This window comes from Entelurus aequoreus, linkage group LG21 (genome assembly GCF_033978785.1).
Source record: "Entelurus aequoreus isolate RoL-2023_Sb linkage group LG21, RoL_Eaeq_v1.1, whole genome shotgun sequence".
NCBI classification, from domain to species: Eukaryota; Metazoa; Chordata; class Actinopteri; order Syngnathiformes; family Syngnathidae; genus Entelurus; species Entelurus aequoreus.
This window is the reverse complement of record NC_084751.1, coordinates 24,080,548-24,108,496: the sequence shown is the minus strand read 5'-3', so window position 1 is coordinate 24,108,496 and position 27,949 is coordinate 24,080,548. Positions and strand designations below refer to the sequence as shown.

General features: G+C 36.5%; 1 protein-coding gene across 1 annotated transcript in view; it reads right to left on the bottom strand.

The window, feature by feature from the left end:
- ntrk2b (neurotrophic tyrosine kinase, receptor, type 2b) overlaps window positions 1–27,949 on the bottom strand; it is a 69,144-nt gene that overhangs the window by 14,276 nt on the left and 26,919 nt on the right. Inside the window, exons 3-13 of the mRNA XM_062031229.1 lie at window positions 24,784–24,855; window positions 24,637–24,705; window positions 23,816–23,967; window positions 23,528–23,664; window positions 13,916–14,048; window positions 11,481–11,786; window positions 5,426–5,493; window positions 5,078–5,177; window positions 3,438–3,626; window positions 266–396; window positions 2–174 (exon numbers count right to left, since the gene is read on the bottom strand). Of these exons, the coding sequence (XP_061887213.1) occupies window positions 2–174; window positions 266–396; window positions 3,438–3,626; window positions 5,078–5,177; window positions 5,426–5,493; window positions 11,481–11,786; window positions 13,916–14,048; window positions 23,528–23,664; window positions 23,816–23,967; window positions 24,637–24,705; window positions 24,784–24,855 (1,530 nt within the window). The remainder of the gene's footprint in view (window position 1; window positions 175–265; window positions 397–3,437; window positions 3,627–5,077; window positions 5,178–5,425; window positions 5,494–11,480; window positions 11,787–13,915; window positions 14,049–23,527; window positions 23,665–23,815; window positions 23,968–24,636; window positions 24,706–24,783; window positions 24,856–27,949) is intronic.

Here is a 27,949-nt window from a genome sequence, read left to right as displayed (position 1 = left end):
CCTGAGGAACTTGTTGAGGTCGCCATGTTTCATGTATTCAAAGACCATGATGAGAGGGTCGCTCTCCACACACACGCCATAGAAGGTGACGATGTGCTCGTGCTGCAGGTTGGTGAGCAGCTCCGCCTCTCGGTAGAAGTCTGCTCGCCCGCTCTCGCTGGCCTCCTTCAGCGTCTGCCACGCAGGAATCAATAGGGCTCGCTCACCGACTGACATGTGCATTGTTTAGTCGTCAATAATTGGAGGAGAGAGCTGCTTCCTGTACCTTCACGGCCACATGGATCTTCTCGTAGTCGGGTGTCAAGTTGTAGCACTCGGCTAGAAAGACCTTGCCGAACGCACCTTCACCGAGCTCCCGCTTCAGCACGATGTTGTGTCTCTTGATGTGTTGGACGACTGGAATGCAGAAAAAGACACTTTAGCGCGGGGATGTCAAACTTGTTTTCATCGAGGGCCACATTGCAGTTATGGTTGCCCTCAGAGGGCCGCTTTTAAGAATGAGTAATATATAAATATACATGTACGTTAGGTAAAAAAAACCCAAAAGAGGCTATATCATCCCTACAAGCCTGTTTCGCAGGTTTCCCTGCTCGTCAGGGGATTTGAATATACATGTGTGTATATATATAATACATTAACAATATATTTTTTTACATAAGCTGCAAAAAAAATATTTAAATGTTACTTTAAAAACTGGCACCTTAGTCATCAGAATTTTACAGTAAAAGCAGTTGGTTTTTTACAGCATATAAAAAAATTAATAAATGGAGAAACAATACCACTGTTTTTAGCAGTAAAATTCAAGCAACAGAGCTGCCAGTTTTTGTTTGTTTTGTTTTTTGTTTTTTACCATAAAATCTTGTTGTTTTAATGTTGTTGTTTTTTTTTGTTTTTTTTTTCTGTTTTAGTGTCTTACTGTATATGGAAAAAAAACTGTACCAAAGTTGAGGGCGGAGTTAAGGAGTATATTTATAGCTATAATTCACTGACATTCAAGTATTTATTATATATATATATATATATATATATATATATATATATATATATATATATATATATATATATATATATATATATATATATATATATATATATATATGTATATATATATATATATATATATATATGTGTATATATATATATATATATATATATATATATATGTATATATATATATATATATATATATATATATATATATATATATATATATATATATATATATATATATATATATATATACACAAAAGAAATACTTGACTTTCAGTGAATTCTAGCTATTTATATATATTTATTTTATTATATATATATATATATATATATATATATATATATATATATATATATATATATATATATATATATATATATATATATATATATATATATATATATATATATATATATATTGTCCAGGGTGTACCCCGCCTTCCGCCCGATTGTAGCTGAGATAGGCTCCAGCGCCCCCTGCGACCCCGAAGGGAATAAGCGGTAGAAAATGGATGGATGGATGGATGGATATATATATATATTAGGGGTGTGGGAAAAAATCGATTCGAATTCGAATCGCGATTCTCACGTCGTGCGATTCAGAATCAATTCTCATTTTTAAAAAATCAATTTTTTTTTAGATTTTTTTTAATTTTGATTTTTGATTTTTATTTTTTTAATAAATCAATCCAACAAAGCAATACACAGCAATACCATGACAATGCAATCCAATTCCAAAACCAAACCCGACCCAGCAACACTCAGAACTGCAGTAAACAGAGCAATTGAGAGGAAACACAAACCAAAAGTAGTGAAACAAAAATGATTATCGACAACAGTATCAATATTATTTATAAATGGTTGATTTATATAGGCTAGTAAGGTAAAGTTTTGTACCTGACAAGTTTCGGCTATCTTGCTTCTGCAGCCTTCCTCAATCCTCAAGTATCAATATTAGTTACAATTTCAACATAGCAGTGATTAAAAATCCCTCATTGACATTATCATTAGACATTTATAAAAATAAAAAAAAAAGAGCAGTAGTGTCACAGTGGCTTACACTTGCATCGCATCTCATAAGCTTGACAACACACTGTGTCCAATATTTTCACAAAGATAAAATAAGTCATATTTTTGGTTCATTTAATAGTTAAAACAAATTTACATTATTGCAATCAGTTGATAAAACGTTGTCCTTTACAATTATAAAAGCTTTTTACAAAAATCTACTACTCTGCTTGCATGTCAGCAGACTGGGGTAGATCCTGCTGAAATCCTATGTATTTAATGAATAGAGAATCGTTTTTAATCGGGGAAAAATCGTTTTTGAATCGAGAATCGTGTTGAATTGAAAAAAAAAAATCAATTTTGAATCGAATCGTGAGCCCAAGAATCGATATTGAATCGAATCGTGGGACACCCAAAGATTCACAGCCCTAATATATATATATAAATAGAATAAATACTTGAATTTCAGTGTTCATTTATTTGGTGGTAGCGGGGGGGTTGTATATTGTAACTGCAAGGGATTCTGGGTATTTGTTTTGTTGTGTTTATGTTGTGTTACGGTGCGGATGTTCTCCCGAAATGTGTTTGTCATTCTTGTTTGGTGTGGGTTCACAGTGTGGCGCATATTTGTAACAGTGTTAAAGTTGTTTATACGGTCACCCTCAGTGTGACCTGTATGGCTGTTGATCAAGTATGCAGTGCATTCACTTATGTGTGTGTAAAAGCCGCATATATTATGTGACTGGGCCGGCACGCTGTTTGTATGGAGGAAAAGCGGACGTGACGACAGGTTATAGAGGACGCTAAAGGCAGTGCCTTTAAGGCACGCCCCCAATATTGTTGTCTGGGTGGAAATCGGAAGAAATTCGGGAGAATGGTTGCCCCGGGAGATTTTCGGGAGGAGCACTGAAATTCGGGAGTCTCCTGGGAAAATCGGGAGGGTTGGCAAGTATGATACAGCATTATTCACATGTGAATAATATATATATACAGTCTATTATACATACTGCTGGTGCTACTGTAGTATTGATATTTGTAGTTCATTTAGCCATTTCTATGCTTGAAAATGCTTAATATAGGCAAAAGATTTTGTTGAATGTGCTTTGAAAATTACAAAAAAATAAAAGTGAAAACCAGCGGTGTGGTGACGCTGCAATATTTGAAGTGCAATGTGGCGAGGGACGTTAAGAAGTCAAGAAGTCAAACTGAGCTGTGTGGTTTTACAATTAATATAATTTAGGACGTGTTCAATTCTGCTGTCTAAAAAGCAGCTATTGTTGCCTTCCACAGCAGCCAACAGTGATTCCCGCTGAGTGAGCCTCCAGCATCCGGCCTGCATCAGACTAAATCCGGCGTCCAGCCCCCTTCATGCCGCCTATGGATTTATCCGAAAAGATGCGGGTTACCAGATACGTTTGCGGCGCAGTGCGGTGACTCACACGTGTCAGCTTTCAGCATGCTTCCCGATTTGCCGAAGTACTGCGGGTTCTCAATGACAGGAATCTTTGTCATCCCGATCATCACTGCGTCTGGACCCATTTCGGAGGACGACGGGGTGTTGTTGCCATTGGAGACGTGATGGAGAGGGCTCGCGGAGTCATCGTCGTTGCTGATGACTGAGGAAGAGCCTGACGAGACGCAGAGAAGGAATAGGAGGCTGAGTGGGGCTTACAAATGTAAACATGCGGGAAAAAAACCTACAAACAATACAAGAGAGTAATACTGTAACAACTTAGCAACTAGCTTTTAAATACAAATATTGATGCATAGATGAGTTAATTAGTATTTTATTACACATATTATATATTTGGTAACACTTTAGTATGGGGAACATATTCTAAGTAACAAAGACTTAATTTAGAGTTATTTGGACACTAGAGGAACATATAAGGGTTAGGGTTAGGGTTACTAATAAGCAATAATTCTGAGGTTACTGAGGAAAGACTCTTAGTTAATGGCTTACTGGTTGTATAATAAGGCCATGCAGAATAAGGCATTAATAAGTACTTAATAAGGACTAATTAAGAGCCAATATGTTATTAATTTGCATGTGAAGAAGCAACTAATTAATGGTGAATATGTTCCCCATACTAAAGTGTTACCATATATTTTTTTTATTGATTATTATTTACTTTATTTAAATTTTTTAATTTTTTAAACAATATCTAACATTTAAAAACAAATTTAGCCCAACTGAAATAATGTGAGTCTGTCAGTAGTTTAAAAAGTCATTACCTTTGTGAAATTTTAAGGCTTTTTAAATCTCATCACTGTGTTTTGTTTTTACATGCATTCAACAACTGGCCATGGATGTAAAACAGGTGTGTCAAACTCATTTTAGCTCAGGGGCCGCATGGGGGAAAATCTGTGCACACGCGGGCCCGACTATTAAAATCATGGCATTAAAACTAAAAAAATAAAGACAACTTCAGATTGTTGTCTTTGTCTTACTTTGGCCAAAAATAGAACAAACACTTTCTGAAAATATTACAATAAAAATATAGAAAAAACTACCGGCAGCGGTAAAGTATAGATCATGAATTGTGTTTTTTTTTCATTTTATTTGATTTTTTATTGAATTAAGTAACGTTTATGATAACCTTTTTCCAAAACACAATATAGAATGTGAGATATAACAGGATAATGAATACAAAAAAGTGGGACCCCAAATATTTACAGTGGGACCCCATTTCTATGACCTGATGGGGTCCCTGGGACCCCATTTTGTAAATTCCTAGCGCCAACACTGATGGAGTATTGGTGCATGCAAAACAGCAGCAGATGGCTGTGGCCTGCGAGCCGGTTCTAATACTAATCAAATATCATCCCGGGTGCCATAGATAAGGCCTTGACTTTGACACCCCTGATGTAAAACATTTGTTTCCTTTATTTTTCTTACGCTACTCTGCATTGATGATATCTGTTGCACCCTCCAGGGAGACAATATTCAATAAAGTAATTACTGGTAACAAAAAATAATACCACATTTTTCGTTTGAAGTAATCAAAAGTCTTAATAGGTTTAATAAAACTTTACTCAATGCAAATGAAGCTAAACTCAAGCAATAAAACAAGCTCACCTTTTATTCCAAACTTGGAGTTTCTTCCATATTTGAGAATGATCACCATGAGAACGCAGCCAGTTAACGCCACTCCAGCAATTCCCACGATAACGTAAATCTGAAAGGGAAACGGGTTAGCTATGTTGTAAACGTCACAATTGGCAAAACTGATTGATACAACAAATAATAATCAAATTAATCAATGCATTGCTTTTTAATGGGATGTTCTGAACTTCTGTTTCGATATCAGTGTTGTATGGAGTGGACTAATGCCGCCTGCCTTTTACCTCATGTGCTTCAATTAATCAACAGAATTCTTAATGAGTGTGAATTATTATCTCCTCACAACGGATAAAAATCACTTACGGCGATACTGTCGTCCAGGGGGGGCAGCGGTGTGTCTGAAAGAAAAGAAAACCAAAGATAAAGATGGACTAGTGTTAAATTTGACATTAAAATATGCATAGAATTCAAATATAAATTATAAAATGTGTTGCGCTCTTTACAAGTATGCGTTTTTCGTTAAATCAAAGTTGCTAAAATAATTTGATTATAAACATGACCAACATATTCAGACAATTATGTCTTATAATATATCACAAAAGCTGCCCAATTAAATCCTTAGTTTATACATGTATTCTACATATACATATATATATACATATAAAGCAGCTTTTGGTTCTATGACAAAAAAACTAGTGTGTTTTTTTCTAATGCAGTTCATTTTATTATTTAGGAAATATATTATCATCATCATATAACCAATTACATTTATTATAATATATCTCCTATATGAAAAAATGTCATGCAACATCATACTTGCCAACCTTGAGACCTCCAATATCGGGAAGTGGGGGGTAGGGGGTGGGGGGTGGGGCTTGGTCGGGGGTGGGGGTGTGTGGCTGGGGGCGGGGTTGGGGCGTGGTTATTTACAGCTAGAATTCACCAACTCGAGTATTTCATATATATTTCATATATATATATATATATATATATATATATATATATATATATATATATATATATATATATATATATATATATATATATATATATATATATATATATATATGAAATACTTGACTTTCAGTGAATTCTAGCTATATATATATATACATATATATATATTTATTTTATTATACATTATAAATAAAATAAATACTTGAATTTCAGTGTTCTGGTGGCTATCCACTAGATGGCAGCATTGTCCCTGTTTAACTTCTCCGTTCATGATGAGTATATCATTTCGGCCACCGTGTTCAATGGAGAAGTCTGTACTACAAAATTTACAGGCAACATACACCTTCCCCTTTGAACTGTCCTGGATGAACTGAAATTCTTGTTTCCATTCGTTTTGGAACTTGCAAGCGTATTTCTTCATCTTGCTCGTCAACGGCGTCGCCATGTCTGTAATTTCCTCGTTCTTCTGCTTCGTCTCCTTGTTGTGTGCGCAGCTGCAGTTGTGCACTCTACTCTCTAAAAGCCCTAGATGTTATGACGTCATTGGGCAGGCAAGCTGTTTATATTGTGGGAAAGCGGACGTGAGAACAGGCTGTCCCCACTCAGGTCCGCATTGAGCTGGAGGGGGCGTGGCCTCCAGCTCCGGCTGAATACTGGGAGTTTGTCGGGAGAAAATCTCTGCCGGGAGGTTGTCGGGAGAGGCGCTGAATACCGGGATTCTCCCGCTAAAAACGGGAGGGTTGGCAAGTATGTGCAACATGCATTTTCTTGCATTTGGATCATTCCATGCACAGGGATGCACTTCTGTTGTGATGGTCCACCGCCTCCCTGCAGAGCGTCAGCATGCTAACATTTGTTTCTGTTGTCTAGAGCAGTGATTCTCAAACTGTGGTACGTGAAGCACTAATGCTGGCTCCATCTAGTGGTACGCCAAAGAATCACTTGAACAAAGTACAGTGTTTTCCTTTATTCAGACACAGTGTTACTGTTCAAAGTGTGTGTATTGTTACAGTGGCCGAAAATATATGTGTTAAATAAAACCTGTATTTTAATGTTCGGTCATTATGGTGGTACATGGAGAGCCAACGTTTTCTGAGGTGGAACTTGGTGGAAAAAGTCAGAGAACCACTGACTTTTTACGAGATTGCGATTCTGTTTTGCAGAAAAGGTGTGCTGCTACAGTTCACCAACATTGCACATAGATTGGAGAGCATGATAACATGAATATGGAGAGAAATTAGTGTTTCCATGGCCATGTATAGACACAGATTCATCGCGCAGTTCATTTTGAGCACACAGGCATCTTTGTTTTAGACTTTGAGGCATTTGTGATTAAGGGCTACATAAATAAACGTTGATTGCACTGCAAAAAGTCAGTGTTTAAAAACAAGGAAAAAAAAACAAAAATTAGGGGTATTTTACTTGAATTAAGCAAAATGATCTGCCAATAGAACAAGAACATTTGGCTTGTCAAGACTTTCCAAAACAAGTAAAATTAGCTAACCTCAATGAACCCAAAAATACCTTAAAACAACTGTACTACTATATGAGTACGTATTTTCTATTGTTTCATTGAAAATAAAACAACAAAGTCCATTTGACTGTCATCTGTTTTATTTATGAGACACAATTGTGTCAAAGTCATGATTTTTTTTTTCATGCTTGAAATAAGAAATTATTACTTTAAAAAAGTAGTTTTATACTTGTGAGTGTTGATGACACAGCTTTGTTGATATTCTAGTTTCAAGCAGGTTTTACTCAATATAGGTCATCAAATCTCAGCTACAAGCTGTAATATCTTACTGAGATCATTTAGGACCAAAACCCTTAGAACAAGTAAAACACTCTAACATAAAATCTGCTTAGTGACAAGACTTATCTTATCAGACAGAAAATAAGCAAATATCACCCTTATTTGAGATATTTAATCTTACTTAGAGTTCAGTTTTTGCAGTGTGATTGACTCGACTCTGAGTCAGACTCCGACTGGTGGAATATTTTGCTTAAAAAAATAAACCCGGACGAGACTTTAGATAAAACCAAGGTATTTTGCATATTGCAGCGATTAATTCTCATATCGCAGCACAACGAGTTTAAAATAGCTTCTAAAAGCAAAACAAATTTTTTGAAGCCTCTGCTAGCAAGAACGCTACAGGTTATCGACAACAAGAAGTTAACGACAAAACGCTAGTTGAACGTACTCGAGGAAGTATTGTCAAAAAAAGTACCATACAGATAAGTTAAGCAATGCTTGTGTAGCAACTGTTATTAATCATAATTAATCTCAATTCAAAAGTGTCATTAATTTGATTAAAAAAATTTACCAGTTATGATCCTAATTTTAAGATAATGGTGATCAACGACAAGAAGCCCAAATATTTGAGATAAAAAGTGTAAATTTCATCTCAAAAGACGGGTCATCTTACATTCAGGTCCATACCGTAATCCAAATGTACTATTAAACATCAAAATAAATCATGTAAATTCTATTTAGGTGAATAAGTATTACAACAGGTCCCCACTTGGTACATGATTCTCAAAATGTGGCATGCGGTCTTCATCAAGTGCGGGGGGGTCAGCAACCCGCGGCTCTTTAGTGCCGCCCTAGTGGCTCCCTGGAGCATTTTTGAAAAAGGATTGAAAATGGAAAAAGATGGGGGGAAATTACAAACAAACGTAACAGTTTGTTTACATGTAAAATCTTCCACTCCTTCTTTGTCGCATTTTGTCCACCAAACGTTTTATGCTGTGCGTGAATGCACAAAGGTGCGCTTTGTTGAAAATAAACATTGATTGATTGATTGATTATTGACTTGTTGGAGAGCTAATCAGGCTTATTTGGTCAGTGCATGACTGAAAGCTAATCAATGCTAACATGCTATTTAGGCTTGCTGTATGTACATATTGCATCATTAAGCCTCATTTGTAGGTATATTTGAGCTCATTTGATATCCTTTACTTGTATCCTCTTTGTATATCATTTATTTTTGCATAATAAAGAAAATAATTAAAGGATATTAAATGAGCCTTATGATCCATGATTAGGTCCATGATAAGGTCTTATCATGGACAAAGATAAGACCTTCTGGAGAAAAGTTCTGTGGTCAGATGAAACAAAAATTGAGCTGTTTGGCCACAATACCCAGCAAAATGTTTGGAGGAAAAAGGTGAGGCCTTTAATCCCAGGAACACCATTCCCACCGTCAAGCATGGTGGTGGTAGTATTATGCTCTGGGCCTGTTTTGCTGCCAATGGAACTGGTGCTTTAAATGGGACAATGAAAAAGGAGGATTACCTCCAAATTCTTCAGGACAACCTAAAATCATCAGCCCGGAGGTTGGGTCTTGGGCGCAGTTGGGTGTTCCAACAGGACAATGACCCCAAACACACGTCAAAAGTGGTAAAGGAATGGCTAAATCAGGCTAGAATTAAAGTTTTAGAATGGCCTTCCCAAAGTCCTGACTTAAACGTGTGGACAATGCTGAAGAAACAAGTCCATGTCAGAAAACCAACACATTTAGCTGAACTGCATCAATTTTGTCAAGAGGAGTGGTCAAAAACTCAACCAGAAGCTTGTGGATGGCTACCAAAAGCGCCTTATTGCAGTGAAACTTGCCAAGGGACATGTAACCAAATATTAACATTGCTGTATGTATACTTTTGACCCAGCAGATTTGGTCACATTTTCAGTAGACCCATAATAAAATTCATAAAAGAACCAAACTTCATGAATGTTTTTTGTGACCAACAAGTATGTGCTCTGATCACTCTATCACAAAAAAATAAGAGTTGTAGAAATGATTGGAAACTCAAGTCAGCCATGACATTATGTTCTTTACAAGTGTATGTAAACTTTTGATCGCGACTGCATATATATATATATATATATATATATATATATCTTCTGCCTCGAAAGAAAATAATGTTCGCCTTGGTGAACTAAAATATGAGCCCTCCTTTAGGGCAACACTTGAGTTGACCTTAAAAAGTTACAATTCGAGGCCTGTGAGTGTAATATTACACTAGCCAAAAAATAAATAAAACCTTTGCATTGTTTTTAATGAACATTTAGGCCAGGGTTGTCCAAACTTTTTCCACTGAGGGCCGCACACGAAAAAATTAAAGCATGTGGGGGCCATTTTGATATTTTTCATTTTCAAACCATAACAAAATATATGCATGTTTTATTTATTTTACCTTTAAGGGTCCCGGGGACCATAAAGGGTCTCAGTCATTAAAATGTTAAAAATAAGTCAGATTATTATTTTTTTTAAATTATTTAACGCTTACAGTAAATCTCTATATCAACTTCAAGTTTATATAAAGTAATACAAATTTAAAAAAATGTTTTATGGCTTTTCTGTCAAAAACAACTTAGTTTTTTTTTTTATAGTAAAACTGAAATATGCAGTATTTAGTAATTAGAGCCCTAAAAGATCAATAATGCAGGACACCATTGATTTTAATTATTTAATATTTTTGAGTAATCACAGTGAAAAGATGAATAAAAAATCACTAAATATATTTGGGATTCAAAATGTGCCCCACTCATAAAGTGATACATTTTTATTAGGTTTTTCTTTTACTTTCAACACTTAAGTTACGAGATCAACTTCAGATATATCTGTCAATTTTATGCTGGAACTATTATTTTGTTTGTTTTATGAACATTTGTCAAAGAAAACTTTGATGTTTTTATATGGCTACTACACAATATATGCATTATTTACCACATAAAACATTTTAAAGTGAAATATTTGAAGTAATTGGAGCCCTAAAAATAATTCATTATAACATGGATTTTTTTTCATTATTTTTTTTTTTTTGAGCAATGGAAAAAAAAGAAAAATGAAGAAAGACAAAAGAAAAAAAAACAGCCTGCATGGCAGCTTTTGTGTCAACATTGCAACTTTTTCTCGTTAGATTTCACCTCATTCCACTTTTTTTAATGTTCTTTTTTATTTTTACAATAGTATTTCCAGAATTTGTTGCGGGCCGGTAAACAATTAGCTGCGGGCCGCAAATGGCCCCCGGGCCGCACTTTGGACACCCCTGATTTAGGCCTACTACGCCACTGTATTTTAATATTGGTCATTATGGTGCTACTTGGACAGCCGAATGTTTTTTGAGGTGGTACTTGGTGAAAAAAGATTGAGAATCACTGATGTGGAGCTTCTGACAAATGTTATTGCTAATCATTTAATGGTAATAGTTTTTTAAAAATGTCTTACCAGTCGTGTCTAGACAGAAGAGGAACCACGCAGCCATCGATCCAATCAGTGTATGGACATGATTGATGACATAGAATAATTCATTTAAAGATGTTAAAATGAAGCCATTTTAATAGTGAAAGAGTACTTACAATAGTAGGTATCTTCTTCTTCTGCAACAAAAAAAACAAAACGTCCGTTTGTAAATAGTTCAATACAGGCAAAGCAGTTCTATGAGGTTAAACAGCAACCTGTGTGGTTGAACGGTGGGTCGATAAACTGGGCCGAAACCTTCTTCTCGTCCCTCCCGTACTCGTTTTTGGCCACCAGCCTGTACACACCGTTGTGGATGTGCGTGGGGTTTGCGAGCTGCAGGCAGCCGTGGTACTCGCTGTTGAAGGAATCGGGGTACATGGTGCGGATGTAGTTCTGCTCCTGGATGGTCACGTTCTCAAAGTACCACTGCAGCTCCGGCTTAGGGTTGCCGGTCACGCTGAAGGGGATGCACCACTCATGGTCCTCCGTTGGCTCCGACAGCTGCACGATGATGGGGGCAACTGACGACGCAGGCAACCGGAACAGGAAGAGCAGTCAGGAAGTAAACAGAAAGAGGAGGAGCCGGGAGGAAACAGGATAAGGATGGAGATGTTGATGAGGGACACAAACGTTAGCTACCGTATTTTTCAGACTATAAGGCGCACTTAAAATCCTTTCATTTTCCCAAAAATCAACAATGTACGTATCAGTTCTGGTTGTGCTTACCGACCTCAAAGCAATTTTGGTATAGTGGTAAGTGTGAGCAGTAGATGGAAGTCAAACATAAAACATACGTGTTGACGTCTGTTCAATAAATGTTGCTAGCAAGTACCCGTAAGCCAGCAACACCAAAATGTTGATGTTAAATTGAGAATATAGAACATTACACACGGCACTCAAAAATATGTCAAAATGTTTTAGTACGACTTTGGTGAGCTACGAAGCCGCACTGCTTGATGGATTGTCGGTGCATTACGGCTACTGTAGTCAGTAGAGATGTCCAATGATGGCTTTTTTGCCGATATTCCGATATTGTCCAACTCTTAATTACAGATTCCGATATCAACGGATACCGATATATACAGTCGTGGAATTAACACATTATTATGCCTAATTTTGTTGTGATGCCCCGCTGGATGCATTAAACAATGTAACAAGGTTTTCCAAAATAAATCAACTCAAGTTATGGAAAAAAATGCCAACATGGCACTGCCATATTTATTATTGAATTCACAAAGTGCATTATTTTTTTTTAACATGCCTCAAAACAGCAGCTTGGAATTTGGGACATGCTCTCCCTGAGAGAGCGTGAGGAGGTTGAGGTGGGCGGGGTTGGGGGGGGGGGCGGGGTTGAGTTGGGGGAAGGGTAGGGGGTAGCGGTAAATTGCTGTAACATTCTCGACGGCTAGTATTACCGTTTCAAATTTGAATAATTGTAAAACTGTGATTTTACCACACTCATGGTGATACCGCTCATTTCCTTCAAAAGCGCCTAATTACTAGTTAGCTTAAATGCTAACATGAATACAAGACACAAACCCATAACAAATGCCAAACTCAATCCAAAATAAGAAGATAAATATATGTAAATACTAAGAAGCCAGAACAATGTTCAATATTTTTGTGTTTGTGTTGTTTTTATTTTATTTTTATAAAACTTTGTTAAAATATTTGGTAACACTTTAGTATGGGGAACATATTCACCATTAATTAGTTACTTATTAACATGCAAATTAGTAACATATTGGCTCTTAATTAGTCATTATTAAGTACTTATTAATGCCTTATTCTGTATGGCCTTATTATACAACCAGTAAGCCATTAACTAAGAGTCTTCCCTCAATAACCTCAGAATTATTGCTTATTAGTAACCCTAACCCTAGCCCTAAACCTAACCCTTATGTTCCCCCAGTGTCCAAATAACTCTAAATTAAGTCTTTGTTACTTAGAATATGTTCCCCATACTAAAGTGTTACGAAATATTTTAGTGTGTGTATAAGTACTTTTTGAGCACATTCAACAATATTGTGAAAATAATGATAACAGTAATAATTTTGGTCACCGTGATAACTGTTGTATGAAATGTTCATATTGTCAGGAAAGGTTGTACAAGTTGTTGGAGATGATCAAATATAGTTGTAAACATTAGCACTAGCAAAGATTGTAAATGTTATCCGAGGTTATCAAGAAACATTACTGGCAAAGATTGGAAACGTTGGTTATCGAGTATGGGTACAGACATAGGGTACGAGTGGAAAAATCGTTAGGAGGTTCCAAGGATGATGAGAACTTTTGTTGTTACTAAAGTATTGAAATAAAACTGAGGACTGGCTAAGTGTTGGCTATGTTTTTGAACGGTATCAAGGTTTTGAGACAAACACCAGCACGAGCAAAACAAGGGAGAGAAAACATGTGGAAGCAGAGGAGCACGGCGAGGAAGAGTTATGGACAGGAAACATGGAGAAGTCAATAAGATCAGCAGTGGCAGTAATGAAAACAAACTGAGGAGCGCTCTGCTTCCACTGGAAAAAAAAATAATTCTACATTTACAAGACGACCGCAGAGGAAATTAAAACAAATGTAACTTGAAAATGCAATTTCCAAAAGACGTATGCTAATCTGGGTGAACGTTAACAGCAAACGGCCTTACAGAGAATATTCAGCTGTAGCATGGCCTCCGTCTGGCCGACCATGTTCTCCGCGCTGCACGAGATCAGCCTGCCGCTATCTTCTGGCGAAAGGTCTGAGAGGGTCAGGCTGAGCTTCATATCCATTGGCTTGATCTGTAAACATAGCATAGCGTTATTACTTTCTCCAAACGTCCTCTAGTACCAAATTAATGTGATCTTTAGGAAACAATAACCGGTGGAATAAGCTACAAGTGCTTCTATTAGGCAATATGCCAGTGTTTTTAAACCACTGAGATACAGTCTGGTGTGCCGTGGGACATTATGTAATTTCACCGAATTGGGTTAAAAATATCTTTTGCAAACCAGTAGAGTTAGAGTTAGAGTTTGAGTTTATTTCGAACATGCAATCATACAACATGATACATCACAATTTCCAGTTTCTCTTTTCAACATGTTCGAAAAGGAGTAGGAAGAAGCAGAGCTTATTTAATCCTACCCCTTTTCTTTACATAACAGTTGCTGAAACTTTTTTGTTCACTTCCTGTTCTCAATTTATTCACAATAAACTCCATAGGTAATCACAATAAAAATAAATAAATAAATAATAGTAAGAATTTAATAATAATAATTGGTGAAGTAAGTCATATTTCATATGATGAGATAAGTAAGATTACTTTAAGAATGAACGAATGGATGGATGAAATAAATTGAGAATGTTTGTCATGATTCTTCTTCTTTGTACTTTGTAAACACTTGAAGTTTGAAGAGTTTCTTGAAGTGGATCATATTAGTACATTGTTTGATTGCTTTGCTTAATCCATTCCATAATTTAATTCCACATACTGATATACTGAAGGTCTTAAGTGTTGTACGTGCGTACAAATGTTTTAAATTACATTTTTCTCTAAGATTATAATTCTCCTCTTTTGTTGAGAAGAATTGTTGTATATTCTTGGGTAGCAGGTTATAGTTTGCTTTGTGCATAATTTTAGCTGTTTGCAAATTCACTATGTCGTGGAATTTCAGTATCTTTGATTCAATAAATAAAGGATTTGTATGTTCTCTATATCCAACATTATGTATTATTCTAACTGATCTTTTTTGTAACACCGTTAATGAATGAAGTGTACTTTTGTAATTATTTCCCCATATTTCTACACAGTAGCTCAGATATGGTAACACTAGTGAGCAGTATAGACTATGAAGTGATTTTTTGTCTAGAACATGTTTTGCTTTATTCATTATTGACGTGTTTCTTGCTACTTTATGTTGTATATTTTTTACGTGAGATTTCCAGTTCAATGTATCATCAATCATTATACCTAGAAATTTGGTTTCATTTACTCTTTCAATTTCTATTCCGTCTATTTGTATTTGTGTTTGACTTTCTCTACTACTATTACCAAATAGCATTATTTTAGTTTTACTGAGATTCAACGATAATCTATTTTTGTCAAACCATCTTTTTAATTTGTTAATTTCTTCTGTTATTATTTGTATTATCTTCTGTGTGTTCTCTCCTGAACAAAACGCTGTTGTATCATCCGCAAATAATACTAACTTTAAATCTTTTGTAACTTTACAAATGTCATTTATATAGAGATTGAATAATTTAGGTCCTAATATTGATCCCTGAGGTACACCACAGGATATATTTAGCGTTGTAGACGTGTGTTCGCCTAGCTTCACGTATTGTTTCCTGTTCGTTAGATAACTTCTTATCCAGTTTAAGACTAACCCTCTGATGCCATATCGTTCTAGTTTTTTGATTAAAATATTGTGATTAATTGTGTCAAATGCTTTAGTTAGATCCATAAAAACTGCTGCTGCACATTTTTTACTGTCTATTGCATTGGTAATTTCTTCTGTAATTTCAATTAAAGCCATTGAAGTTGAGACATTAGCTCTGTATCCATATTGGTTCTCTTCGAGTATTCTATTTTTATTTATGAAACTCTCTAATCTGTTATTAAACAGTTTTTCAATGATTTTAGAAAATTGTGGAAGTAAAGAAACAGGTCTATAATTTGTAAATTGATGTTTATCTCCAGTCTTATAAATTGGTGCAACTTTAGCTATTTTCATTTTGTTTGGGAATGTACCTGTTTGAAATGATAGATTACTAATATACATTAATGGTCCTGAGATCTCTTCTATAACCTTTTTTATCGTTTCCATATCAATTCCATTACAATCAGTTGAAGTCTTAGATTTACATTTTTTCACGATTGTAACTATTTCCTCCTGTGTCACATTACTGAGGAACATGGAGTTGGGATTTCGCTCTATGGTATCATTATAGTCCTCAATTGGAACTGGGTCTGGAATCCTTTCTTCCAATTTTGGTCCAATATTTACAAAATAATTATTGAAGCTTTCAACTACTTCCTTTATGTTGTCATTTTTTTTATTTCCGTCTAAAAAGTATTGAGGGTAGTCCCTCTTTGTGCCATTTTTAATAATGCTATTGAGGATGCCCCATGTTGCTCTCATATTATTTTTGTTCCTGTCCAATAATTCACTGTAATATTCTTTTCTACATGATCGTAGTATGTCTGTTAACTTGTTTTTATACTTTTTGTACTTAATTTCTGCCTCTATAGTTCTTTGTGCTATAAATTCTCTATATAGTGTATTCTTCTTCTTACAAGCATTTTTTAATCCTTTTGTCATCCATGGTTGATTATTCTTTCTCTGTGTATTACTAAGTTGTATCCATGGACAATGTTTGTCATAAAGTATTATGAACTTGTTTAAGAAATGTTCATATGCTTCATCAACCTCCTTTTCATTGTACACATTGTCCCAATCTTGCTTTTGTAGCTCAATTTTGAAAGCAGTCATCCTCTTCTCTGTGCACAGTCTTCGAAATGTCCTTTTGTCTTCCATGTTCTTCTTGTAGTGTCCATCATATATTGTAAAAACTGGCAGATGATCACTAACATCGGTTATAAGTAGACCACTTGTAGTGTTATTGTCAAACTCATTGGTAAAAATATTATCAATAAGCGTGGCACAGTGTGCTGTGATTCTGCTTGGCTTTGTGAGTAGGGGTGTGGGAAAAAATTGATTAGAATTTGAATCGCGATTCTCACGTTGTGCGATTCAGAATCGATTCTCATTTTTAAAAAATCGATTTTTTTTTTTTAAATTAATTTTTTAAATATTTATTTATTTATTTTATTTATTTATTTATTTTTAATTAATCAATCCAACAAAAAAATACACAGGAATACCATAACAATGCAATCCAATTCCAAAACCAAACCCGGCCCAGCAACACTCAGAACTGCAATAAACAGAGCAATTGAGAGGAGACACAAACACGACACAGAACAAACCAAAAGTAGTGAAACAAAAATGAATATTATCAACAACAGTATCAATATTAGTTACAATTTCAACATAGCAGTGATTAAAAATCCCACATTGACATTATCATTAGACATTTATAAAAAATAAAAAAAAAAGATCAATAGTGTCACAGTGGCTTACACTTGCATCGCATCTCATAAGCTTGACAACACACTGTGTCCAATATTTTCACAAAGATAAAATAAGTCATATTTTTGGTTCATTTAATAGTAAAAACATATTTACATTATTGCAATCAGTTGATAAAACATTGTCCTTTACAATTATAAAAGCTTTTTACAAAAATCTACTACTCTGCTTGCATGTCAGCAGACTGGGGTAGATCCTGCTGAAATCCTATGTATTGAATGAATAGAGAATCCTTTTAAAACGGGAAAAAAATTGTTTTTGAATCGAGAATCGTGTTGAATTGAAAAAAAAAAATAGATTTTGAATCGAATCGTGACCCCAAGAATCGATATTGAATCGAATCGTGGGACACCCAAAGATTCACAGCCCTACAAACCAGTAACTGCAAATGTGCCTTTGTTGAGTATCTGTGCTGTCTAAAGCTCGGCAGAGTAACCGTGTAATACTCTTCCATGTCAGTAGGTGGCAGCAGGTAGCTAATTGCTTTGTAGATGTTGGGAACATGGATTGTCGTGATCACAATATGCGGGAGGCAGCGTGTAGGTAAAAGGGTATCTAACGCTTTAACCAAAAATAAACAAAAGACGAGTGCCGCTAAGTGCTGCTAAGAAAAGGCATTGAAGCTTAGGGAAGGCTATGCAAAACGAAACTGAAACTGATCTGGCTGCAAAGTAAACAAAAACAGAATGCTGGACGACAGCAAAGACTTACAGAGTGTGCAGCGGACGGCATCCACAAAGTACATCCGTACATGACATGACAATCAACAATGTCCCCACAAAGAAGGATAGCGTCCGCACAACTTAAATAGTCTTGATTGCTAAAACAAAGCAGGAATAGCGTTCAAAGAAGACATGAAACTGCTACAGGAAAATACCGAAAAAAGAGAAAAAAACACCAAAATAGGAGCGCAAGACACGAACTAAAACACTAGACACAGGAAAACAGCAAAAAACTCAAATAAGTCACGGCGTGATGTGACAGGTTGTGACAGTACACCTACTTTGAGACAAGTGTAGTCATGCATGGTTAGTTATGGTTTGAATTAGGGCTGCAACAACTAATCGATTAAATCGATTATAAAAATAGTTGGCGATTAATTTAGTCATCGATTCGTTGGAACTATGCTATGCGCATGCGCGGAGGCTTTTATTTTTTTTATTTTTAAAAAAAAATTTTTTTTATAAACCTTAAATTATAAACTGCAACATTTACAAACAGCTGAGAAACAAAAATCAAAATAAGTACAAAAACAGTACAAAACAGCGCCAGAGCGGCGCTGAGGCTACGTCTCATGGGGTGGAGGTAAGCTAGCCAATGATGTGTCATGTACGGCTCACGTGACGACGCCGTCTCCTTTGCTGGAAACATTCGAAAAATGGCGCAGGAAAACAGTACCGATAGTTCAGCGGAAAAACATCTTGAGGTTATTGCTTCAATGGAGAAAAGTGTACGACCTAAGTCGTCAGAAGTGTGGGAACACTTTACTTTAAAGACTTCAAAGAAGACCGTTTGCTGCAAAATGGCACGGAAGTACAACATTGCTTCAGGAGCACCTGAAAAGGAAACATGTTGGAGCCATGGATGAAGGGAAGAACTCACGGTACGTAACTTTTTAAGTCCATAGTGGCAACAAGCATTCATGAGTTCAGCTTTTTTGTGAGTAACGTTAACGTTATGTCTTTGTTGCAACGCGGGGCTGATAGTGAGTCTCCGGCACATTTGACTCCGTTTTGAGAGAGAAAACGCACGGTTACCAATTTCGAAATAAACGTAACGGACAGAAATATCTCAGGTTGGTTGCATAATGGATCAATGTAGCCGGGCCCGATAAAGCTATATAAATCTATTTAGATTTGAGTGACGCTTTAGTATAACTAAACGTTATGAAGGTGCTGGAATATTTCATGCTGTTATTCAGAGGCAGCCTAAAATGAATCCTTTATTATTCACAACAGAAACATGTACAATATCTGATTCAGTTCTGATCTGATGAGTTACATTTTTGTGTTCTTATTGGTGTATGCTGCATCCCCAATGTCCAGAACATGGTGCCAGTATGCTGGGTTTTTTCAATAAAATACTGGAAAGGATATAAATGTAGTTTGTCTCTTTTATCCGATTATTAATCGATTAATCGAAGTAATAATCAATAGATTAATCGATTATCAAATTAATTGTTAGTTGCAGCCCTAGTTTGAATTCATATCCAACAATTGCGAGAACAACTTTTTATTGTCAATATTGGCTGCTGAGTTTCATTTTTTTAATGTTTTCTGCTAGTGGTGTGCCTCAGAATTTTTTCAATTAAGGAAATGTGCCTTGGCTCAGAAGAGGTTGAAAAACACTGCATTAGGCTAAAGCTAACTCACTACATTTCCCCTTTTAAGACAACATGTTACAGATCATTTTAGCACGAAAAGGCCAAAATTGCTCTGCCTTGTGTTACATTACAATTGATATCTCAGTGAATGTCACAACCTAAAGAGCAAGGCTAGAATTAAGCAATTGGTTTCACTGTCTGGCACATGCTAAGGAAGTTAGCATTCTTAAATAAGCAAGCTTTCTGTTGTTATGCTGCCCCCTGTCAGCTACCACGTGTGTATTTAAAGTTGCAGTTTGATGTTGGCAAACTCGCTATCAATAGTTGATGTTGTAATACAGTAGTTTAGCATTAGAAGAACAATTTAATTAATTATTGATTTTTTTGTGTTTTTACCGTAAGTTCCTTAATTTTACACTTTTTTTCCTCTACGGTTTGCAGCTGAAGACTCGTGACTAGCATTCGCTAACTTCTCTGGAACTTTCTGGTAATGGTGTTTTTTTACAACCAAATCTAAAATGTTGTAACACATGAATATGATAAAGAGATTGTACATTATCCGACATTGAACTTTTTTTTTTAAACAAAGGCCCCATTTTTAAGTAGGGCATTTAGCCAGGACTATTTTTACCTGTGGATTTGTTACAAGTTTTGACACTTCGCCGTATTTTTGTCAGCAGGTTGCCGTTTGTCTATGTCAATGTTAACCAGTGGTTCTCAAACTTTTTTCACCAAGTACCACCTCAGAAAACACTTGGCTCTCCAAGTACCGCCATAATGACCAACATCAAAATACAGTAGCGTAGAAGGCCTAAGTATTTGTTGAAAACAAGGCAGAGTTTTTTTTTTAACAAGTATATTTAATATTTTTGGCCACTGTAACATTATATACAGTTTGAACAGTAACACTGTGTTTGTATATAGGAAAATGAAGCACTGTACTTTAATCAAATGATTCTTTGGTGTATTACTAGTTGGAGCCCGCGTACCACCGTTTGAGAATCACTGGTTGAGACAATCCAAAACATATATTAACATTGTTGCCCTACGGCAGGGGTCGGCAACCCAAAATGTTGAAAGAGCCATATTGGACCAAAAATACAAAAACAAATCTGTCTGGAACCGCAAAAAATTAAAAGCCATATTACATACAGATAGTGTGTCATGAGATATAAATTGAATTAAGATGACTTAAAGGAAACTAAATTACCTCAAATATACCTACAAATGAGGCATAATGATGCAATATGTACAAACCCCGTTTCCATATGAGTTGGGAAATTGTGTTAGATGTAAATATAAACGGAAAACAATGATTTGCAAATCCTTTTCTACCCATATTCAATTGAATGCACTACAAAGACAATATATTTGATGTTCAAACTCATAAACTTTTTTTTTTTTTTGCAAATAATAATTTACTTAGAATTTCATGGCTGCAACACGTGCCAAAGTAGTTGGGAAAGGGCATGTTCACCACTGTGTTACATGGCCTTTTCTTTTTAATAACACTCAGTAAACGTTTGGGAACTGAGGAGACACATTTTCTAAGCTTCTCAGGTGGAATTCTTTCCCATTCTTGCTTGATGTACAGCTTAAGTTGTTCAACAGTCCGGGGGTCTCCGTTGTGGTATTTTAGGCTTCATAATGCGCCACACATTTTCAATGGGAGACAGGTTTGGACTACAGGCAGGCCAGTCTAGTACCCGCACTCTTTTACTATGTACATATGGGAGAAACATCTCCTATTGATGCTTTATTCGTTTTATACCGCACAGACTTAAAAGCAGACATTAGCTGGCAGTAAAAGCACATAGTCAGAGCTCAAATTCCTGTTTTAATTCAATATAACTAGTAATAATAATAATTATAATTACAGAAAGAAACTCCACCATAGGCTGATTTATTGTCCGCTATCCGCTCTGTAGTCCACAAGTTGCAGACATTCTCCAAGTATGTTTTACGCATGAAAAATGTTCACCCATTTGTGTTTCAACACATTTACGTGTGAAGAGCATCTATAAACTGTTAAGAGTAATATATAGCCCTAATTTTTGTTGGTAAATGTTGCGAGCGCGCGCATAATTGGCGGGGAATGGTTGGATTTGTATGGAGTGCCTAAAACGTTTCCTGTGATTGACTGGCAACAGGTCCAGTTAGGGGTCAGCTGGGATAGGCTGCACCTTGTCCTTTACCCAGAATGGTATAAGCAGGACAACAAATGGTTGTTTGTTTATTGATCAACTGGCAACGAGTGCAGGGTGTACCGCTGGGAAAGGCTCCAGCTCACCTGTGACCCTGAACTGCATTAAAGGCCTACTAATACCCACTACTACCGACCACGCAGCCTGATAGTTTATATATCAATGATGAAATCTTAACATTGCAACACATGCCAATACGGCCGGGTTAACTTATAAAGTGCAATTTTAAATTTCCCGCTAAACTTCCGGTTGAAAACGTCTATATATGATGACGTATGCACGTGACGTCAATCGTTGAAACGGAAGTATTGGTACCCCATTGAATCCAATACAAAAAAGCTCTGTTTTCATCTCAAAATTCCACAGTATTCTGGACATCTGTGTTGGTGAATCTTTTGCAATTTGTTTAATGAACAATGAAGACTGCAAAGAAAAAAGTTGTAGGTGGGATCAGTGTATTAGCGGCTGGCTGTAGCAACACAACCAGGAGGACTTTGACTTGGATAGCAGACGCGCTAGCCGACGCTAGCTGACGCTAGCCGCCGACCGCACGGATGATCGGGTGAAGTCCTTCGTCCTTCCGTCGATCGCTGGAACGCAGGTGAGCACGGGTGTTGATGAGCAGATGAGGGCTGGTGTAGGTGGAGCGCTAATGTTTTTATCATAGCTCTGTGAGGTCCCGTTGCTAAGTTAGCTTCAATGGTGTCGTTAGCAACAGCATTGTTAAGCTTCGCCAAGCTGGGAATTATTAACCGTGTAGTTACAGGTCCATGGTTTAATAGTATTGTTGATCTTCTGTCCATCCTTCCAGTCAGGGATTTATTTATTTTGTTTCTATCTGCATTTGAGCCCGATGCTATTACGTTAGCTCAGTAGCTAAAGAGCTTCGCCGATGTATTGTCGTGGAGATAAAAGTCACTGTGAATGTCCATTTCGCGTTCTCGACTCTCATTTTCAAGAGGATATAGTATCCGAGATGGTTTGAAATACAAATCCGTGATCCACAATAGAAAAAGGAGAAAGTGTGGAATCCAATGAACCCTTGTATCTAAGTTACGGTCAGAGCAAAAAAAGATACGTCCTGCACTGCACTGTAGTCCTTCACTCTCACTTTCCTCATCCACAAATCTTTCATCCTCGCTCAAATTAATGGGGTAATCGTCGCTTTCTCGGTCCGAATTTCTCTTGCTGCATTGTAAACAATGGGAAAATGTGAGGAGTCCTTCCTCCGATGACGTCACGCTACTTACGGTATAGGCAAGGCTTTTTTTTTTCAGCGACCAAAAGTTGCGACCTTTATCGTCATTGTTCTCTACTAAATCCTTTCAGCAAAAATATGGCAATATCGCGAAATGATCAAGTATGACACGTAGAAGGGATCTGCTATCCCCGTTTAAATAAAAACTTTTCATTTCAGTAGGCCTTTAACGGTAGAAAATAATGACACGAGTACCAAAGTTCAATGTAAAGTAGGCCTACTGGGGTGCAGTGTTATTGTTGTTTTGGCATCTTTCAATATGTCCTCTGAACTTGTTTGCTTCTCGCCATATAGGACCAAAGTCCTAAAAAGGGATCTAAACCAAGAACCCAGAGCGACTCACCTCGTAGCGAGAGGAAATCATGTCAAGGTTCCAGTCGATCTCTGGCGAAGGTGAGCCCGATGCGCTGCACAACGCTTTGACACTGCCCCCCTGCATCGCGGTCACCACCGTGGGGGTGACCTCTACTTGGGGAGCCACTGCAGGAGACAAGCAAAGAGAGTCTTAAGAAGCTCACGTCGGAGGGAAATTTTAAACCACATCGATTGACTTCTAGCTTTCAGGAAGCGTCTGTCAGTGCCCCTGTATCGGATACACCGCGTTGCTTATTATAACGTGGTTTCATTTTACCGCAGTTGGGCGGGGTGAGCGTGGCGAAGGCCTTTGTTGCTCCTTTGTCGTCTTTGCATTTCAGATCTTGGCCCTCCGGTTTCTCTTGGTTCCTCAGTTTGAGCCAAACGTTGTCACACACACAATTCAGGGGGTTTCCAGACAGCATGAGCCTTTAGAATGAAAGAAAACAACACATGAGACGCAACGTAATAGTTTGAAACAAACGTGGAAGGCAAACTCAAGGCCCTAAATTTTACTGTAAAAAAAACAGTGGTCCTGTTTTTCCCATTCCAATCACAGTAATATGCTGTAAAAAACACTAAATTCTGGCGATTGAGCTGCCAGTTTTTACAGTAAAATCTCAAGATAATTTTTTACAGTGTACTTAAAAAATATATAATAATCAAATGCATAGGCCTGTGATTCTCAAACTGTGGTATGTGGGTTCTATTAAGTGGTACGCCAAAGAATCACTTAAATATTCAAACACAGTGTTACCGTTCAAACTGTGTGTAATGTTACAGTGGCCAAATTATTAAATGTAATTGTTAAATAAAACATTTGCCTTGTTTTTAATAAATACTAAGGCCTACTATGCTACTGTATTTTAATGTTGATCATTATGGTGGTACTTGGAGTATTTTCTGAGGAGGTACTCGGTGAAAAAATGTTCAGAACCACTGGCATGGGCAATTATATAATATCATAAGGCAAATCCTTATACATTTATGTTCATATATTATTTACAGTTACAAGCGGCCCTCTGAGGGCAATCACAACTGCCATGTGGGCCCTTAATTAAAATAAGTTTGACACGCCTGATGTAAGGGGTCACTTACGAATAGTTGGCGTTGGAGTTCTGGAAAGTCCTCCATGACAGTATTGACAGGTTGTTGTCTCGCAGATTTCTACGTGAAAAAATAAGAGTGAGGCCAACAGTGTGAAGCAGTAAGGTAAAAAAAAAGAATGTTTATATGTTTTCTTACACGTATTGAAGTCTTGTGTTGTTGTAAAATGCGTCAAAGGAGATGGCCATCAATCCGGTCTTTGTCACTGTTCTGTTGGAAGAGAAGTTCAATAAACATGTGATCGGGACAACATATACCAAACGGTGAAAAGTATTTGCAAGGCAGGCTACTTCCTAGTTTATAAACCGGCGGTGCCATCATGATTCTGGGCAATTAATGTATTCCTGTACCTTTACCCAGATCCTCACCACATGGGCTCTTTCATTGCCAGTTTCATGGAAATCCTTTCTTTTTAAAAACTGTTTCAATGCTACGACAATAGAACTTTCTTTAGTCGGCCCCCCTTATTTACACACCTTGTTTATATTGAGCAACTCATCAAGTCCAGGCCCACCGTGTTCTTCTTAGAACTACACTCTAAAAAATGTTGGGTTAAAAAAATAACCCTATTTTACCCAACTGCTGGTTCAGAAAAGGACAAACCCCTTATTTGAGTTATTTTAACTCAACATTTTGGGTTCATTTTTTCAACCTAACTTTTGCATTGAATTATTTAACCAAAAAGTTGAGTTATGATAACTTAATGTTGGGTTATTCCCAACCAAACTATTGGGTTAAATTATTTAACCCAAAAGTTGATTTATGCTAACTCAATGTTGGTGGATTCATAACCCAACCATTGGGTTAAATCTATTTAACACAAAAGCTGAGTTATGCTCACAACAATGTTGGGTTATTCCAAACCCAACTATTGGGTTGCGCAATTCAGCGCTCCTTGACCCAATAGTTGGTTAAAAATTATAAATTTTACTGCTGGTTTGTCCTACTCCTTTCCAACTACTGATCAAAATAATTAGCATTCCATTAAAATATACTCAAAAGCAAGATATGAGTGACATTTTTTTTACTAGAATTGTCGTGTATGGTCATAGTTGTCACGGCGGGGTCGCATTTTACAGCGTGGATCGTTCTACCAGGATGCAGACGGGACTCCGGAGGCAAGGTGCAGATAAGGAAATGATTTATTGTCCATAAATCATGCGGGATACAAACAACAGAGCACCAGCGTGCCGATAGCACGGGAAGCTAACGGAATAGCGAACAAGAAAAGCTTAGCATGTAAACAGGCAAACAAAAAGGCGAAGCTTAGCTCAGGAATCAAATTAGTAGCCGTCGTAACTGTTGTGTGGAAGCAAATAAGAAAGCCAGACTGAGTGTGGCGAAAAGCAGGGAATTAGTAGCTCTCTGATTAGTGCCCAGGAGCAGGTGAGTGTCCCGAACACTAATCAAAGGCAGGTGAAAACAATCTGCAGTCATGGCAACTAAAACACAAACCCAGGGGTGCTGAAAACTGGAACTGAAGGAGTCAAAAACTAAACAAACATGACTGATCATGACATTAGTAGTTCTATACTGCATGCTCAAATATTTTCATGTACATAAGATGTGTGATTGTAAATAATGCTAATCAGATTAATCCTTAATACAATTACAATTACAATTATTATGATGATAGTATATATGATAGTATATATCTGTATCATGAATCAATTTAAGTGGACCCCGACTTAAACAAGTTGAAAAACTTATTCGGGTGTTACCATTTAGTGGTCAATTGTACGGAATATGTACTTCACTGTGCAACCTGCTAATAAAAGTCACAAACTCAATCAATTAATCCCTTCAAGAAAAAAGTACCTTTTTAATAAAAAAAAGCCTTTTACCCAAAAATGCGTTACTCATTGAAAAACAACCCAAAAATTGTTCATAGTTTTGAAAACCCAGAAATTTAGTTACAATAATACCCTTATAACCCCAAAAATTGATTGCTCTTCATAAAAATAACTCAAAAATATAACCCAACTCGCAACTCATAAATTGGGTTATCAAAATAACCCGGCATTTTTAGTGTGTAAGGTGCCCACTTAAAGGGGCCTTTTGGAACATTTACATAGATGTCTAGAGGGCGCTAACTTTCCAACTTTCCCAGGACGTAATGACGTAACTACGTCCGTACGTAACACATGCACGTGCATTCGCTTTTCAAAACCAAACCCGACTCAGCAACATTCAGAATAGCAATCAACAGAGCAATTGAGAGGACACACAAACATGACACAAAACAATCCAAAAGTAGTCAAACAAAAATGAATAATAGCAACAACAGTATCAATATTAATAAGAATTCCTACAAAGCAGTGATTAGACATTCCTCATTTACATTATCATCACGGCCATTTATAAAAAATACAATAAAAACATTTAAAAAATGAACAAGTGGCTTACACTTGCATCGCATCTCATAAGGTTGACAGCCCATTGTGTCCAATATTTTCCACAAAGATAAAATAAGTCATATTTTAGGTTCATTTAATAGTTAAAACAAATTTAAATAATGGATCCCATATTCCGATACACGACTCATTATTATCTAAACTAAATGCAGTTTTTTCTACTGATATCATCTCCACAGCTTGTGTGTACCAGTCAGTATGAGTGTTTTATTCTGAAAACAAGCATTATTCAACTTGCAATTATTAAATGAAGCACCCTCAAGATTAAAATAATTAAAATATGTTTTATCATACTGTATAGTTATTTCCTCAATTTTCAAATTTTTAAACTAGAAAATGCATCCATCCATTTGCTACCGCTTATTCCCTCCGGGGTCGCGGGGGGCGCTGGAGCCTATCTCAGCTGCAATGGGGCGGAAGGCTGGGTACACCCTGGACAAGTCTCCACCTCATCGCAGTAAACTAGAAAAGAAAACCTCAAATTATTTATGCTAAAATTAGGATTTGTCAATGACTAAAACTAAATAAATAGCTTTTAAAACCGGGGAAATTTCTAGAAATTAAATTTTAAATCTTGGCAAGTGGCAAATCATTTACAGTGTAGAGACTTGCGTAAATGCAAAATCTTGAAATGATGTCTGTTAGATAAGACTATTTAATATTACATAAAAACAGTAAAACGATGTCCACCGACGGCTGTTTGTTTTTTATGGGACTCCTTGAAAGCGAGGGCTATCCCAGGGGTCGGCAACCCAAAATGTTGAAAGAGCCATAGTGGACAAAAAATACAAAAAAAAATCTGTCTGGAGCCGCAAAAAATTAAAAGCCTTATATAATCTTATAATGAACACAACACATGATGTAAGCGTCTATATTAGCCTACTATCAAA